The sequence below is a fragment of the Rousettus aegyptiacus genome, unplaced genomic scaffold (assembly GCF_014176215.1).
Source record: "Rousettus aegyptiacus isolate mRouAeg1 unplaced genomic scaffold, mRouAeg1.p scaffold_m13_p_2, whole genome shotgun sequence".
Classification (NCBI taxonomy): Eukaryota; Metazoa; Chordata; class Mammalia; order Chiroptera; family Pteropodidae; genus Rousettus; species Rousettus aegyptiacus.
This window is the reverse complement of record NW_023416295.1, coordinates 12237815-12256722: the sequence shown is the minus strand read 5'-3', so window position 1 is coordinate 12256722 and position 18908 is coordinate 12237815. Positions and strand designations below refer to the sequence as shown.

At 39.5% G+C, this 18908-nt stretch overlaps 1 protein-coding gene across 4 annotated transcripts in view; it reads right to left on the bottom strand.

The window, feature by feature from the left end:
• Positions 1-18908, bottom strand: part of EPHA4 (EPH receptor A4) — a 133193-nt gene that overhangs the window by 43865 nt on the left and 70420 nt on the right. For 3 of the 4 annotated variants that reach the window (XR_004955544.1, XM_016156703.2, XM_016156704.2), the window contains exon 5: positions 14157-14495. Coding sequence is in view for 3 of the 4 variants with exons in the window: in XM_016156703.2 (XP_016012189.1) it covers positions 14157-14495 (339 nt within the window). In the remaining variant the exon portion in view is untranslated. Of the gene's footprint in view, positions 1-6046; positions 6296-14156; positions 14496-18908 lie in introns of those variants that run through there. The other variant, XM_036235974.1, reaches the window with a different exon arrangement.

Genomic DNA, 18908 nt, shown 5'->3' with positions numbered 1-18908 from the left:
ATCACCTAAGACCGAAAAATTCAATTACGAAATAAAATAATAGTATTTGAAATTAGGGAAGGGGGAGGGTCCGCAAAGCAAGCTTCTAGAAAGTTGTCAATGTTACAGTCCCTCAAACTGGTAGATGGTTACACAGGTGTTTGCTTTGCAAATAATTCATTGACTATTCTGTATTTGTATATATTCACAATAAAATCATTAAAAATAAATAAAAATGTTAACTAAGAGTACTAAAGGTGAACTATTAAAGTTATTTTAGAAAGACCTATCTGAAAACTTTAGTTAACCTCCTGGGTATAGATCTAAAGGTATCATGAGAGATCTAAGTTTTTGCAAATTAGGGCTTTTTTGGGGTAACTATTTGATCATTATGCTTAATATCTGAGCCATACAGCAATCCTTCCTCTTTGTAGTAAAGAAAATCCATTACTTAAATCCCCGTTTTTCTTTTTAAAATAGCTACTATCTTGAATTAGCATTACGACACCTACAGCCATACTATTAGTTGTAGAATTATAAGCGAGTGACAGTTCAACTCAAAACCAAGAACCCCCAACTCCCAGAATTAACTGGGAATGACTTACATGGCACCCAAGTGTCTCTGATGCAGTTCAAGTGTATCTTCTGTTTCGTCTGAGAACTGCTTGTTTTACTTTCTACTTGCTTGTTAAGAAATTTGTTGGCAGGTTCTGACAAAGATAGCCCAACACTTGCCAACAGAAACATGGCAAGATCCAGTATGTATTTCCTGTTAAGTTAGAATGCCAGTTCCAGGCGAACAGGAAAACAAGTCTTTCTACTGGAAGGCAATTTATAAGAATTTGCCTGAGCAAGACAGGTGTTTAAGATAAGAAAACGGGGCAAAGCCAGCAACAACAGAAAAATTAAATAATTTTTTTTTCTCTGAATGTCTCTAGGAAAATGAACCTTCTCATTGTGCTTCAGTAAGTTGAAAAATATCTAGTATAAACTCTTAACTGGCATTATTTTAGGTGTCTTGGTTAGACAGGGTAAAGAGGCCTGGACAAAGTGAGTTCTTCTGTGATCAAATGCCCTCCCAAATTAATCCAGAATTTGGAGGATGGTGTAAAGGAAGGATTTTCTTCTATTGAGCAGAAATAACAGCACAGAGAGCGAAAAGGATTAGCGGCTGTGAATCAAGGCTTCAGTTTCTTTAGTTGTCAACTCCACTGGAGAGCTTCGGGCATTCCAAATCTGGAAAATAAAAGCTGTGCTGTGGGCTTCAGGTTCTCTTTGTTACTCAGACAGCTGCTAATCGTCCTGCTGTGTGAAGAACCATGAGACAATGCTGTAACATGTAGCTTTCTGACATCCAAAGCATCCAGATCAGTCCCCAATTAAAGATGTATTCATCACAAAGACTCTAAAAGCCAGGATGATAGATGCACCCAGTAAATCTTTGCTCTTGCCTTTTACTTTCCACACTCAGGTTTCTACATTTACAGGCAGAAATGCTTAAAAGCTTGCTCCAGAAACGGACCAATAAAAAGCCTGGTTCATTACTTTATATCAGCTGCTTGACAATTTCCTTCCCCTGAAAAGCCTTTCAGAGAGAGGGAAGACACTGATCATTCTGCTAAAAGAGCCCATCTGCTTCAATAAATAGATTCGCCGTGGCTGTTGTCATCTTTACTTTTAAGCATAATAACTAATTCAGGAGTGTAGTTTTGCCACTTGCTATAACGACATCCAAATCATCTGTGTACTTAAAAAAAAAAAATGCCATGAGATAAACCTAGAAGGCTTCGGGGGACAAAATATTAATAATATTAATAGTAATACTAACACTTCCAATAATCTCCTCCAAGTCAGGCCAAATTACCCCTCAGCTTATGGCCCCAGGTGAGAGTGAATACATGATAGCTTACTCTGGATTCGCATACCTGGAACAACAGAAGAGTGTATGGTTGGATGAAGCCCCTTGAATTCCATGCTTTGAAATTTATGTTAATAAGAGTCTCGAAGTTACTTTTTCACACTGGTCTCCATTTCACAAGAGCGCTGAAAATAACCTTATTAAATTCTCTATCAAAGAGATTCACCCATAACTTATTCATAGGTATGAACTCATAGGTATGCATAAGTGACCTGGTAATCAATCCCAAAACAAACAAAGAAAAAATAAAAGCAGATAATTGGACTGATATTATCATAGAGGCCCAGAATCCAATTTTTTTTTCTTCCTTCTATATAACTTTCAAAGGAGGCGTCTTATCACTCACTGTAATACAAAATGAAGAAATAGGCCTCAACACATGATGCTTATGTAGTCTCAGAAAAGCAGCATTAGCCATTCCAAGTTACCCTTTGAAATTCGATTCCTGTTTTTGTTTTTATTTCTGAGGCTAATGGAAGCCATGAGAGATAAGGACAATATTTGCAAGGTGCCAGACTGGTGCCAGCTCAAGGTGCTGTGCTCCTTTGGCTTTGAACAGAGTCTGGGTCTATCATGAATAACTCACTGCCCATCGCCATCACAGTGATGACCCACCGTCTTCCAAGAAGAACGACTAGAAAGTCAATTAGTGTCATTTACGATGTGAACACCTGTCGACGAAGGCCTGGACCGAGACCAATTCCATTACAATAGCCACTCGATGGCTGCCAGATGGTCGGGCTGTCGGGCCACTTATGATGTAGTCCAGATTCAAAGAGGTGACCTCAAGACAGAGAGGTCTGGCCTCCTATTAGTCATCTCCTGAGCCACGCAATTCACATGGACCATTGGAACAGGATACCTACTTTTCCAAATGGTCATTTAAAAAGACCCCATGAGCTGCTCAAAAAATGTCATGGTGACCATAAATCAAGGATATAAGCTCCTTAAGTTGTGAGCATTTTCACCAGACATTGTAATTTTTTTTTTTAATCTCTGAAACTACTTTTTAGTAACTCATCTGTTTCCCTTATTTCATTTTGAAGCACATAGGCCGCATAGAGGGGTGGGAGGCAGGGAGGAGGGAACTGAAACAAAAAATATCTGACAAAGAATAAACTGGAGCATAAAACCATAGGCTACAGATTACCGCTGACAGGGTAAGAGAGGCAGAGGAAATATTTTAGTACAATTTTAAGGCAAATCCTTAGTACCTAAGGAAGACTTGTTTTTGTTTTTTATGTTTTTTGGGTTTTTTTTTTTTTTTTGGTAGCCCTGGGTTTCCTGTCCAGTTTCTTGCTTGCTATGTAGACATGCACACAGAAGTGACTGGTAAGTGGAGAGAACAGATATAGAGACCTTTGGGTTAAATTACAACCAGCACATTTTGAAAATACTTCATATACAAATGGTCACCACATGCTATGCTCTCAAAAAAATGTGGCCATGAAATGATATTCCTGCAGCTCTCATATTTGAAACTCTATATTTTTGGTAATTCTCTTAAAAGCTATGATAGGGGTTAAAAAAAAAGAGCATAATTTATGAGAAGGGATTTTTGGCTTGGGAATTTTCAACCATAGGATTATTTCTTTTTTTTTTATTTTTTTTATTTTGGGGCATCAGCCAGGTACATAAATTGTAAGTGCCAGATAGTTTAAACTCCTATGGGCATTATAAGATCAAGGCTGAAACAACAGGGCTATTAAATTTTAAAATATTATTAAGGCCAATAGATGTCTTCGACTGGATCTGTGCTTGAGAATTCAAGATGACTTTTGTAGTCATGAAGAGTAACAAAGAATGTATTAGGAAAGCTTTAACTTTTTGGACTTGAATTTTTTTATTTTTTATTTTTATTTTATTTTATTTTTTTTAACTAGAAGGTTCACAGCATCTCACTGGGGTCTCTCTTTAACACAATTCACTGAAGTGTGAAATTCAGTATTACTGGCTCCACCCAGGAGTCAGTCTGTAAATACCGGAAGGACCTCATTAGGACCTCAGTGAAAACAATATCTCACTTAGAAATAGTCCCACAGCACGGTCTACAAGGAAGACGTTGGAGCAGGGCTCCAGCACACTACGGGAAGTATTTTGCATTCTGAAACAAGAAGGGAGGAAGAGGTGGGGAGAAAGAAAAGAGGTCGCCATCCAAAGGACATGTACGGTTATCAGTGAGGTTCAAAGGGTTTCTCATCTATCGCTCTCCCCAGACAATACATTCTGTTGTATAAAGATTCCTCAGCCATCTTACCAGCCTCTGAGAGCCACACCTGAATTAGCTGACTACTTGATTGGTGTCTACAATGAGGGTTGTGAACACAACGTATGCTCAAAAACACTCTTAATTTTCTCGGGGAGACATATTTGTATCCTTTACTTTCAGTGGAAAACAAAGCAACAAGAATCCTGATTTCTTACTGTATTGACAATCCCATGCCTATTTTAAGTGTTGAGAAATGAGAGGATGTTAGTGGCAAGAATTCCCGAGCCTCTGAAAGCATCCTCCTAGAAAGTTTCCTAAAATCTCACCCTCCTAGAGCCCTGTAGGACGAGTATCATGTTCAGTGGGATTCAACACAAGCAAGGGCTCTACCAGCAACTCTTAGGATAATTTGCAATTCTCGGCTTAAAAAAAAAAGAAAAGTCCTTGATTATCTTGAAGAGTGAAAGAAACATTTGATTAAGCTCTCAGCCTGTTGCATATTCAAAGTCCCTGCCCGTTTGTATGTTGTGACCCTGGCTTTGACAAAGAAACATGGAGGAAGCGCTGCTCTCATCTACCTTCACACTTATTATGCTCAAAATACACATGTATTATACTAAAAAAAAATAAGGTTGATTCAAGAGGCAGGTTTACAGCTTGCAGTATGTTATCTAGACAACGTCAACTCTCCGGGGAGCCATTGTGAGCTTGCCCCTTTCAGTGTTTGTTTTAATGGATGGATCTTGTCCCTAGCTTGTTACACACGGTGGTGAACCTGTTGGTGGCAGATTCCTATTTAGCACGCACTGGGAAGCTGAAGCTACATATTTAAGTCTTGTTTGTATGCACTCATCACCAACAAAAGGTTCCCAGAAAAGAAATTTTTTAAAAATTATATACCCACAGCCTTCATCAGAGAGGATTTTTTGACAATGAGGACCAAACTGCCTGAAAAATTCATGTACACTGATTATCATTTGGAAGATGCCAGGCAAAACGAAGTGGTACTCCCTTCCTCTTTCTGTCTCTCCTCCCCTTCCAAGAGTGACAGCAAAATAGAACAAATGTTTCAAATCATTGTTGTTTTACCTATATTATAAATCGATTATGTTTTAGAAAGTAGCCCTTCTGCTTTGTCATAACAACAAAAAAAGAAGAGACAGTCAGGAGATCCCCAGTAGAGTTCTGTTAGGGTGGACTGACCAATTTATCACAATAGAGAAAAGAAGAATTGAACATAAGAGTTGTTTCATAGGCTCTGGGTCTGTGTTGGCAGCCATTTTTCTGACTGCTCATCCAGGTTCCCACAGCCGTCTGGGTACTGACTCCCGTGTGAGGACCAAATCTTTCATGACATTTCCCAATGAAAGCCACCATGTCCACTAGGCAAGAGACCACACTGATGTCTGGCACCATCTCTCTTTTTCTGTTGTTTCAGCTGGGAGGCAGCCTCCATGAACTTCATTTTTCTGGCACAAACAATAAAGGAAAAAGTGTGTGTGTGTGTGTGTGTGTGTGTGTGTGTGTGTGCACGCATGCGTGTGCATGTGTGTGTGTGTGTGTTGGGGCGAAAGGTAAACACTGGGTAAACACTCATTTAAAAAGAGAGATACTTTTAATACTGTTGGCTAGAGCTAAGTCTTGCGTATCTTGACAGATTAAAATGTAAAACCAAAAAAACCACTCACAAGTCTTTACCTGAAGACAATATATGGAATGCTTTTTGACTATATAACCCCATGAAAATAGCACGGAAACGCTGAGATTCAGAGAAAGCTCTGTATACTGCGGTGACATGGACAGGCATTTTAATTAGTTCCTGCAGATTTAAGATCTCTCCATGGAGGATTAGTCCTGCAGCATGGCTCTTGGTCTTCCTGGTGTTCCAAGGAAAAAAAACCTCTTTAAAGACATCAGTAGGGGGTTAATGGAAGCTTTGATAAAGTTTCTCTGGATCTTTTTATTGATGCTCAATTCAAACTGAAATCTAGGGTGTCTCCTCTAAGGAGACAGTAATTAATTTAGCCAGTCGGAGTGACAACCAAAGAATTTAGTAGCCCATCTAAAATCCTGCTCGCCCTGCACTGTTCCTTCTTCATTTCAGCCAGGCACTTATTTTTCAAATTTCTAGGTGGCTTCTCCAGAGGGTATAAAAGTTGGCAGTGGTATCTGAAGTAACAAGCACAACCCTGAGAGGAAAATAAACAAATTAGATTTAGACTGTCAAGTATTTAGAGTGAATGCTACCGAATGGCTCTCTCGCCTCGCAAGTGAACGTGTACATATTTATATAGGAGTGAAGGCAAAGGAGTCAGGAAAAATAGTGTTCTCAGTCTTGGGTATATAAATAAAACTTTCATTTTCTTAGAGTGAAATATTCACATCTTAAAAAATTATCCGAGGGCTCTACAGGCATTTGTCTATGCTGCTCAGTCGACCTTGAAGCTAGATAATTTAACAGATTCTTTTGGAAGTCTTTTATTTATTTTTTTCCTCACCAAGACTTGTGACACCCACCTGGAATACAAAGTCACAGACCCTGGTGCCACACACCAGAGGCTGTACCATTGCATATCTACAGGTTTATTTTATTTTCAAATATTATCATAATTAGTATGTTTTGTAATTATAGGGGTGGCAAGAATTTCCATAAACATGAAATTATTTTATGTATAGTGCTAGAATCAAGAAACAGTTCCCTTAAAAAACTGTACTGCCTGTTTTTAAAATGTATGTTTCCGAGGCATTAGGCGCGAAGTCCAGGAGCCTGGGACAGGGTCAGAGTTGACAATGACGAAGCCACAGCCTGGCTTCGCTGAAGCCCCCTGTGCATTTGCCCAGGTGCAGAGAGGACTTTCAAGCCAGCTTGCACTTGAGAGGTCCCGACAGTTACATACCAAGCACAGGTGACCTTTGAACAATGGGAGGTTGGGGTGCTGACCGCCCCCTTCAGTAGAAAATTCACATATAACTTTTGACTCTCCAAAAACTTAGCTAATGGCCTCCTGTACCCTGGAAGCCTTACTGATAAAAAGTTGATTAATACATATTTCTTATGTTATATGTATTATACACTGTATTCCTACAACAAAGTGAGCTAGGGAAAAGAAAATGTGATTAAGAAAATCATAAGAAAGAGAAAATACATTTATAGTATTTATTGAAAAAAATTGACATGATCAGTGGACCTGCGTAGTTCAAACCCATGTTATTTGAAGGTCAACTGTTATGAGGAAACACAAATGGCTTATGAGCAAATTCTCTGAATGCCATGGCTTTACAATTTGTTTGACAAAAATTAAAATATGTCTTTAGAAAGATTTCCAACTTATAGATTTTACTAGTTTCATCATGTGTTTTTCTCCTTTAAATTTCTTAGGAGTGAAGGGGAAAAAAACATGATTTCCTTGAGGTCAAAGGCAAACGAGAAACCATCTCAGTGAGCAGACAATGGAAAAGAGAAGTGCATATTATCATTCAAAAAGAAAATCACTGCCAGCATCTGAGAACCAACCACACAATAGCGCTAAGAACGCCTGTTTTCAGGAAAACAAGAACATGGCCTTATCAGAAATCAAGAACATTCTACATTAAGCGTTGAACCCGAGTGTCTTCAGGAACAGCCTTGGGGTACAAAAAAGCAAAGACATGTTCAAAATCTTCATCATTTTTTGTGAAATCTTGTTTACATCGTCAAAACCTTGAAAAAGGAAGGTTCTTGCCAAATATCAAAATTATTTCAACTGTGAGATTCATCTAACGGTTAATCCGCTTCACCCTTTGTTAGAGAGCCCCACAAATAACACCATCATTTCGCCATCCTCTCAACCTCCCATCTGACTGGTTTCTTTCCTGATTTTGTACCCAGAGCAAGGGTGGCAAACGTTTTCTATAAAGAGCGAGATGTCCCGTTAATATGTTCGCCGTGTAGGCCATTCACACCGTTGAAGCCACTCAAGTCTGTTGTGGTCCTCACGAAACCAGTCTTAGACCATACAAATGAGTAGGGCTTTGAGCCAATAAAACGTCTCTATGGACACTAAAATTTGAATTTTCTATAATTTCTAAATGCCGCAGCATGTTATTCTCTTTTTATTTTCCACCCTTTAGAAATTTAAAAAATAAAAATCTTAGTGGGTGTACAACAGCAGATGGAGGATCCAGATTTGGCCTCTGGGCCATAGTTTGCCAACCCTGCTCTAGGACACTAACAGAAGCCAAATATTTGTGTCTCAAAACATTAACAGAACTTTTTTTTTTTTTTCTCTTCCTTTCAAAGCTTATAGCAAAGCCTCGGTCCTGGTCACATCTCATTTGGCTTTATTATCTTATTTCCATTTTCAAAACCATCAGAATTGTCTTTCTGTTTGTTAACTTGATCTCAAACCACACTTCAAGCCAACTCTAGTGCTGACGCTCACACACTATAGGCCAGAACCATCCCAGTGTGAGCTTGTATTTCGACGCCTCTCCTGCCAGGCCACGCTAGACTTCCTCTTATCTCTCGATATCTCTACTTTCTTCCTTTTCCTTTCTATTCTTAGGCATTAATAACACAGTAATCCTTGTACCTGACAACCACATTTTTTCACTCTAGTTGAGGCAGAATTTTATACACTGAAGCTAAAGAAATTTGCATGGGCCCTTTCCAAATCTCTGTTACTAATCTGATATTTGTAAATTTTTTGTTTTTGTTGTTGTTGTTGTTGCTGTTTGTTTGTTTTGAAATCACCCCCAAATTGTCTAAGCTTCAGACCTCACACAACCTGGGGCCACCAGGCCTAGAGCACATTACCTAACTCGGTTTCTCTAAGTTGCTTCCTTTCCCCTCAACAGCTCCTGGAATCTTCCCTCTTACTATCTAGACGATAGGTAGCAATTAGACTCAGTGGGGATGAGAATTCCCACTGTTCTCCATTATCTCGCTCAAATAACATAATATGTCTAATTAAAAGATGGCAGAGAAAGAGAGAATTGGGAACGTACCAGTTGAGTAATAAGACAGTATGCCTCTTGTACTTAGTTATTTTCTTTTCTCTACTCATTATTTTGGTTTTGTTAAGTTTATCACTATTTGACAAATAGAGTTCACTGATTGTTTTTACTGTAAATAAATGTGTTGATCAACAAACCAGTATTGAACATCTACCATGTGCTGTGCCGTGGCATCGCAATGAGGCGTCCTGTGACTTTACTGTTGGTGTTGCATTTTCTGACAGTTTTTTTTTTTTTTAATATTTTTTATGATCTATCCTAAAGGACAAGGGGAGTCTAACAAGCAGCACGAGTTCATCTGATGGCAGAGCAACTGGGGTTCTTCATAAGAGGTCCCAAAGGACCATTTATTATTCAAAACAGTGTTGACAGCATCATGTTCCCAGCACAGAAAAATGGAATCAAACAGAGACAGGATGGTGATGGAACCTTTAGAAGGTGGACATTGCTATAAAATCGCTGAATCTGTTTTTCAAACATCACTAGAACAGAGTTTCCCAATCTTGGTACTATAGATATTTTGGACCAGATCATTCTCTGCTGGGGGTGGGGGTGGGGGGAGAGTCCTGCACAGTGTAAGATATTTAGCAGCATCCTTGGCCTTTGCCTACTAGATGAAATAGCACATCCCCTTCTCCCAGTAGTGACAACCAGAAATGTCCCCAGACCTTGCCAAGTGTCTAGGGAGGGGCCGGAATAACTACACTAGAGGTACGGCAGGCTCATTGTTTTGTCTTTCTGAGTAAATACTTTGGCAGGGTGGGGGTTGGAGGGGTGAAGGGAGGGCAGGATTCAGATGCATTCTGATAATTCTGCTGAAGCATTTTTGGGATTTTTTTCCCCCCACTCTTAGAATTGCTTTTTGAGCCAGTTTTTGAACATCATAGAGAAATAAGCTCTACTTCATGCTCATAGTTTATGTCTATATTCTTGGAATCACAGAATTTTAGGATTGAAAAAGATCTTAGAGATTGGCTAGGTTCAAATAATTATGTAATCTGTCAACTTTTTTTTTTAACTCCTGCAAACTCAAGGTGTTAAAGACATCTGTCACTAGGAGACAATAACTTTGCTAAAGAGAGGTTACCAGATATATTGCTCTGTAAAGTATAAGGAACATTGTCATGCCAACTAACAAAAAAAAAAAGAAAAAGAAAAAGAAAGAGTTATCACCGCCCCTGGGTAAAAATAAGGGTTTGTATAAAACACCAACAAAACAGCCTAGAGTATGGTCCAGCCCTGGAGCTGGGAGAAAGGTGTGAGAGGATTGGGGGTACACAGTGAAAACGGGCTCAGTGATATTATACATCACAGCATTTTTAGCAAAAATATTCATAGTTCCGTTGCTCGGCCAGGAAAACCTTATTTCATCTATACAGCATTTCTCTCTCCTGGTGACACATAGTGACACGTCCTGTATTTATTTGCCTGAGATGGTCCACTTAAGTAAAAGTAAACCGAAGGAAAGCCATCTAGAAAACAAATCACCCAGCAGTCTGCTTATTCATTTTTCATAAACATCAGAACCATCTCCTCCTAAACAAAAAGCAGAACAGTTGCTAGAGGATAGAAAATGAAGGAAAGGAAATAAGAGTTTTCAAAGGGAATCTCACTTTTTTCCCTTTGGACTGTAATGTCAGAAAGTAACTGTAGGGAAGACTTCCATTTTCCTTGTTTTATTCTGGAGTGACTTCAGCCCCCCCCCCCCCCCTTTCACATTTCTCCTTCACTGATCTTAGCATAGAGGTGAGGGTGGCTTAGCTCATGGAGAGAATTTGGGAGAATTCTCTTCTACTATGTCTCATATCAACCCTCTGCTCTCTTGTACCTGCATAGACCATCCATTTGCACAAACTTAGGGGTGCAGGCTTTACCCTTGCAGGGGGCCAGGCTGTCTCTGGGTGACACTGGATAAGTGTCACTAGAGCCAGCCCTTTTGGCCACAGATAATAAAGCTCACATTCTTCCATCAGATGATCAGCAACAAAGCTGACATTCTGAGTTCCCTTTGTCTCCTCTTAGGGGTCAACTGGTTTTGAACTCAGGAGGGGAGGAAAAAGGTGTTAATAGCCCCTAAGACGCCACCACAGAAAGATGTAGGTTAGAATGGCTTAAACAAGCATGTGAGAATACCCACCCACTCACATCACATTCTACAAGTAAAGGATCAAAGTCCAGTTAAAGCTACATCACCATGCCCAGATATTCAGAGTCTGCCCTCACAAATGGGAAGAATACCAAGCTGAATACAAGAGTGCTATTAATTATCTAATAATTTTAGAAGAAACAGCAAGGCTCTCCCTGATTTCAAGTGGTGCTGGCTCTGACATTAGCTGGCGGGGTGGGGGTCATTTTATCTTCATGGAACTGTTCAAAAGTCTCAGAGGAGGTGATGACAAAGCCAGGAACTCTAAAAAGTTTTGTGTGTGTTTGCTTGTTTGTTCCTAAATAAGTTACAGATGAGAGAAGGGACTCTATGAAAACCAAGCAAAAATAGAGATCCACAAACTGTGGGCCTCCAGGTGGTAAACGCTAACGTTCGTTTATTCTGTGTATTCCTTATAGAGTGAGACATCATTGCCTATAAAGGTCCCTAAGGAATTTAATTTAATGAAATGATAAGAAAGACTAGAATTAGAATATAACCGTGTATATGTAAATATGCTTAGGGGAGCTTTGATAGAGTTTATGGTTGCTACATTCACCCAGAATTTTGGCCTACATTATTAATTTACGCTACTATGAAGAAAGGGTTTGTTAATCAAAGATAAACTACCCGGATGCTTTTGAATTAGTGAATTACTCCAAATTACAGTAGGATAATGAGGCAGTGCTGTGCCCATATACAACTCTGCTAAGAGAAAGCTTTCTGGCTGGCCACACAGGAGGTCTCCTTATTGAAAGATTTATTTTTAATTTTGAACAGCTTCCCAGCACTACCCTTCATGAAAATTAAAATAAGGAGCTGGAATTTTGTCCTATTCAGCAAACCTCCTAGCAGGACTGCTTGCCATGGCAGAGAAAGCAACCTCATTGTGTCAGAGGAATCCCCATTCACCTTTCTCCTAGATCGAAAAGAATTACGCCTACATTTTTCATAAAACTTTGACTTTTTACTTCCCACTCTCGTAATGTTTTTGCACACTTTCTTCTTCCGGGGGGTCCTGAACCTTTCTTTCTTGCGCTCCTTGCGCCTTCTGGCCCTGGGGGAGTTGACATAATCCCTTGGCTTGAATCCTTAGGTATACAGAGGAGAGTCATAGAAGTCTTCCCACAAAATCTGTGGGAGCCAAGCCTGTCCTCAGCACGTCTCCCAGAGATCATTCTCTGCCAAAAAGAATGACTTCATCTTGTACACTGAAGCCTCAAAATGTTCATTCCTCGTTTTAACTCAGTCAAGAACACAAAGTAGTGTTGTGTCTTGAGTGTAGCTGCAAAGGCACTTCTGGGCTGAACATAATATTGATTTGCTTACGGGTCAGATTCTCAAGGGGGTGCGGAGATGGTACTGCAACTTGTTGGCTCTTTCTAACTCAGAGACACCAGTGGTACCAATGCATTTCCCAGAATCTATGTACACGATTTCCACTGCATTTTTCCAAAAGTGAACTGATAAAAAGCTGGCCATCGCGGAGTCCTTGTAATGCTCTCAAAACCTTCTAAATCATCCTAGTCTTTGTAGAAAAATAAAACCATTTACCACAAACCATATTGACAATTTAAAAGTGCAGAAATAAAAGACAAAAGTATCACCAGACAATCTGCCTTTGGGAAAGATCTGCCATCCTAGCTTTAGTTCAGAATCTTCTCCAAGTACTAACTTTTAATTTATTCTAGAGAGTTCAGGGGAAAGTGGAAAAATAATGGCTTTGAATTGGGATACTAGAATACTTCTCACTATAGATCAATTAGTACAGATATATTTTACTTAACTATTGAGTGCACTTACTGAAACATTCATTTGAGAGAAAAGTGCAATAAGAGGTGATAGGATTCTTGGCAATCTATAATCCTCTTCCAGCAAAGTTTGTTGTTCTTAAGAGCCTCACAAAAGGATAAACCACAGTCCTTTTTCCTGCTCCTCTTTAAACTCTTCAGAAATAAGTAACGAGGAGCCAACAATGTCAAAGAAACATGTGGCGGAAATACAGAATGGAAAATTAGCTTGAGAACGTGTGGAAACTCTTTTAGGGGAGACATGGGAATGAGTGGGTCAGGAGTTGGAGCCTAGGAATCTAGATTCTACTTTGCACTTTGAAATATCCAATATTCGAGATTTTGTAATGGTTCTGCCATTAACTCAGCAGAAACTCTTCATGAACAAAAAAATGTTTTCTCGTCATCTCTATTACAAAAGGAAAGAGATGCAGGAAATGGGGTAAATTAACTTTCCTCTCCCCACATGTCAATTGTGTATTCAACTATGAAAGTGGCTGAAAAAAGCAGTATAAGTTTTAAGGAAAATTTCGTCAACCACACAGATCAAGCTGCCCATTAAACCATTCATTGTTCACGGATTTACATGGCGATTCTAGTATAGATCTGTGTCAATTATTTTTAAAATTTTAAAATAAAAAACAAGATCAAAACCACAGCTGCTAATATTTTTGTTGGAAAATACCAGCAAATACCAATATTCCAATACAGATTGGTAAAAATCAAGTTTATAATCCTAAATAATATGTAAATGCTCTAATGTCCAACCATGAATCTTGTGATTAAAATGGTCAATACGAATGAATCCCTTACAAGAAAAGTCCAGCATGGAGTGACCCAGCTCACTGGACTGTCTTCTGGTTTCAATCATTGTCTTGGTCTTCATTCAATCTCTACCACCTAGTACAGGGCATGCTATGCAGCTGATGTCCAAAAAAAAAATGAATACATGTCCCCTCTAAATATCATTTATATTATAACACAGCTCCCAGGTTTATAATTAATTAGATCCATGTAGTTCTACTTCAATTGTAGAAATTTTTATCATTTATAGATATCAACACAAGCTCATTCTCTATGCACATTTAGATCATTCAATGAAGTGGATCTGATTCCTACCTGCTTGGTTGGTTGTCACGGTGACGGACACTGATTGATCTGGGCTAGGGTTATACTTGGACACTCCATTCACTGCCCAGATTTCAAATGTGTAATTGGTATGAGCCAGCAGGTCAGTGATGGAGACTTTGGTGGTCTTCAGGCTGTTCTGCTGCGGGGTATAGTGGACCCCACTTCCACAGGGCCGGCACTTGCTGGAATCTCCGGCTCCACACCTCTTGCACACCACATTGTAGGAGATGTCCTGGCGGCCACCTGTGTTCTGAGGACTGCTCCACTCCAAGTTCACCGAAGTCTCGTTGACATTTGAAATCAAATTCAGGGGAGCAGATGGAGGGCCTGGGGAAAGGAAAAAAGCGTACCGTCACACCAAGAACTGGAATGATCCTTTTACAATTTCTGGGCTTATGTAAGAAGTATTTAGCAGAGAAAACAAAAAGCAAAAAAGATCTTTAAAAAGAACAATAGGATAGAATTCTGGATGTGTGCCATTCTCATTTCTGTGCAAATGAATCTAGCATTGCCTGCCACTCTGAGATGTGAAGCAACCCTACATCTAATGAGCCCCAACCTCAAGCTTTCTCTCTGGAGTGGCAGGAAAATATAACTCATCGAGTCTTGATCTTATCATCTGAAAAATAGGCATCCAGATGTGACTCTAGTTCCCAGAGCTGCGGTGGGACTCTGGTAAATGACGAGTTATGTACCACTTTTGGAGATAAATGATGATTCCTAAGTACGCCGTGTCATCAATATGAAATAAAATTAACTGAATTGTATAGATACGCCTCTTCGTTTCAACATAGCAGTTGAGGATTAAACTATTTATGGGTAATTAGGAGAAACTGGTTTAACCCGGTTGCCCAGATATTGAAGGAAGGTACTGTTTTTTAAAGATCTCAACTCAACGTAGGTATTATACGAAAGCCCCACAATCTGTGCCCTACAACTGGCCAGGGAAGCAGCACACCTTTTTTAAAGCATACAGGTATCCCCCATTTTTCGAAAGTTTGTTTCCCACAGCTTTGCTTTCATGAAAGACCTACATTAATACCTGTTTTCGCTATCCAAAAGAAATCCAAAGAGGATTTTCACTTTTACAAAAAAAAAAAAAAAAAGGTGAAAACCAAAACCAGTGTGCAGCATTTGTGTAGCCACGAGCTATTATAGAGGCAGCGCACACCCTACGCCAATCCAATTCCTCCCCCAGGAGCCACAGTCAGCATCTCAGTGGCCCGGCACCACAGCGCTGCACTGTGTCCGTCAGCTTCGGTGCTTTCTCCTGGGCATCCCTTAGCGAGATGTGCCCCAAGGCAATCGCTTCTTCACCTTATGCAAGAAAGTGAACTCTTTGCTTTCGGAGAGCGGAGGAAACCTGTTCATATTCCCATGGACATCGAAAGAGTTTCCGAAATAAGAATTGGTGGCGGTGGCTGTTTTGAAACATTACAACTGGTCTCGAACAGCACAGTGATTGACTGAATAATTGTGATAATAATACTAACAGTATAGAACCATGATGAACCCTCTTCTTTCTTGCTGTATATTAGACTTTATGAACCAAGAGGTTGTGACACAAGTTACATTCAGAGAGAAGAGTCAGAATGGGAGGAGGGAGAGGTTTTTCTGGTCTGATCCGGTTCCAAAGATTTAAAAGACGCCTTCCACGTTCTAATGAAAAATATTTACTCAATGCAACAATTGGACAACTCTCTCTTTTCCTTTCCTCTTTTGTATTTTGGTCTTCCAAGAAAAGAGCCAAAGTAAGGTTAACAAACATTTTAGATTTCTTGTTCACTGTATCCTACTTCAAATTTATTTGTAATGATTGTTTGAGGAAAATTTGGTCAGTTCTTAAGGAAGAAGGCGTTGACTGGAAGCCTGCCTAAAGTCAAGAGAAGCTTCATCTGGTAGGCCATAATGGAATGTACTATTCCAAAGTTGCCACTGAGAGGGAATTAGAAGAGGAAATCTGTGAATAACAAGTCATTTTCAATATTTATTATTAGCTCACGGTGATGAATGGCTAAAGGATTTGGTGGTGACACTGATAAGGTTAATCCACTCTCCTTTTCTCTTTATACAGCTTAATTGAAGACTTTATTTTAATGAGGTAAGCAGTCCTTCCCAATCTCCCCTTGAGACTAATTACAGCCTTAGCTTTAAGACCTGCTTCCCATCCTGTGAACCCTAAAGAAAAAACAATGTCGTAAAATTTCTGTTAAAAGTTAAGATTACCCCTCACAGAGTCCTCAGAAAGAAAATGTAAATTTCTTCCTTGTTTAAAATTTTGAATTTGTATCTATGGTCTTTAGCACTGGAAAATAACAGGGTCAAATAAATCGTTTTTAAGTAAATGAACAGAGCTCTTTAAATCATAGACCCCCTAGAGTCAGATAGGATAGTAAAGATCATTTGGTCAAATAGCCTCATTTTAAAGATGAGGAAATTGAGATCCAGGAAGTAGAGTTGATAATTCAGAAAGTTTATGCACTCTAATGAGCGCCAAAATCTAAAATCCATGTGTACTAACTCCCACTCTGGGATTATTTCCACTCCAGCATGTGGCCCTATTACAGATATAGTAACAACAAGATCAGTCGTTTGAACCCAATTTTGAGCTGTAAAGGTAGGAAGAGGAAGTGTTTTTCTTCAGTCCTGTTCAGCTCCTTTGGGTGCTTCCACTGTGATAGACTCCGATACTAGTCTGCAGTGCAGCTGACCACTGCCTGGCTGATAAAATGGGTCAGCCGCAACTTCAAGGGTTAAATAAGAGTGACTCTTAAATCCATTAACCTCCTTGCCAAGGTTTTTGGTCCACTTTCACATGGGAAAATGTGACACAATGAATCAAGCACTGCAGAAGCAAAAAGTCAGTAATTAGTATGTAGGACGGGGCATGGCAGTGTCTAAACAGAGGAGAAATGGAGCAGAAAACTAAATGGTCACAGGCCTCAGAGATATAACACTGCTACGTGGAAAAAAAAAAAGTGCTACAGGGTTTCAAATTGGAGGCCTGGCAGGAAAACAAGTAGTAGGCAGCCCAGAACGACCTTCTTCCTTTAGGAAGGAGACTCGGGGAGATGCTCAAGAAAAGATAGAGAACTAGGCAATTTCACGTTCAACGCTGCTTCCATGAATGGTCTGGTGAATTGTACCGCACGCGTTTTATATTTTGCTGCCATAGGGAGTGATGGTTAAATGGGCATCGCAGCGGCTTAAAAGTTGGACCATGACAGAGAATTGAGGTGGTGGAAAGGAAATATAGAAATGTCCACCCAGTGTGATTATAACATTTGCCGGCACAGGCGTGGGAAAAGGACCATGACTTATAAATTACAATCATAATGGTGGTTGCACTGTGTTTCTGGGATTGTGTTTCTCTCTCTCTCTCTTTTTTTTTTTACTTTTGCCAATTAAAGGACAATAAACACATTTATAAGGAGGAGCCATCTCTTTCTCAGGAAAGAAAGTATTCTTTTCTCAAGACAATGACAGAGAAGTACAAACTTAATACAGTCAATCTGGGCCCAACAGCCGTACTTAACAGCAACTTAAAACAATGACCTGTAGAGATGGCTACAAAAAAAAAAGGAAACAAGCATTCTGAGTAATATGAGTCTTTCAATAAAAACGAAGCATCCAGAAGGAAAAAAAATCTTAACTCTTAGATGATCTCCCCTTTTGATTACATAAGTAGTGTACATGAATATTTAGGGCATTTCTGACAAGTGATTGACTTTCTCATTGGAAATATGTCCAGTTGCAAATAAGTCTCCAATTATAAATATGAGATGTATAATGAGGAGGAATAAAGTTAACATTTGTTTTCATTTCTGAGTCTTCATATCGACATCGTATCTACTGAGCAGACACCAGCCTCAGGTAGCTTGTGAGTCACTGTGATTATCAGGGTTTTACACTTTCCAGAACTACCCAGTACTAGCCCGAGTGTATGACCGGCAGCGACCCTGTTTACGGTATTGTTCCACAGTTCGGGTCTTTATTTCCATTTCCTATTGTGTTTGGAATACGGTCTTGTTATCAGACACATATTGCATACACAGCCGATTCAATCACCAGTCTATGTGCTCCTCACGAGAACAACCAGGGTCTTCATCATTTCCCATTATCTACCACGATTCCAGGTTCCGCACAAGCTCCATAAATGTTTGATGGTCAATAAATGAGTGAATAACTGGAAGGAAAACTAACAGAGTCCTCTAATGTATCGATGCTCACCTACCCCTGGTGTTATTTTAAATGTGTGAATTAACAGGTTTCTCTGAGCTAAAGCAGTATCGGTCAGCTTTTTCACATACAGATTCGTGAGCATTAAGCTCTGTAAAAGGGAACCTCAATGTTACTAGTCTAATTCAATTTCCTCTTTTCTAAAATTTAAAAGTACTTTGGAAAAAGTAGGGAGGGCTATATATGCATATATATATATATATATTCATTTTATATGTATATATATTCATTTTATATGTGTGTGTGTGTGTGCGCGTGTGTGTGTATATATATTCATTTATAAATTCATTTTGATACTTTCCTGCACAGCTGAAGGAAGAGAAGCTAGAGGGGAAAGGAAGAGACTAGAGGAAGCTAAATGTGGATTTACGTGAGCCCTGGGAGGAAACGCAGGCTGGAGGCCCGTCCTCTCTCGTTTTTTATAGTTCACTAACCAACCAGTACGTGGCTGGAACTTTAAATGTGGGCTCTATCAATTAAAGTTTTATTAATTTGAGATTG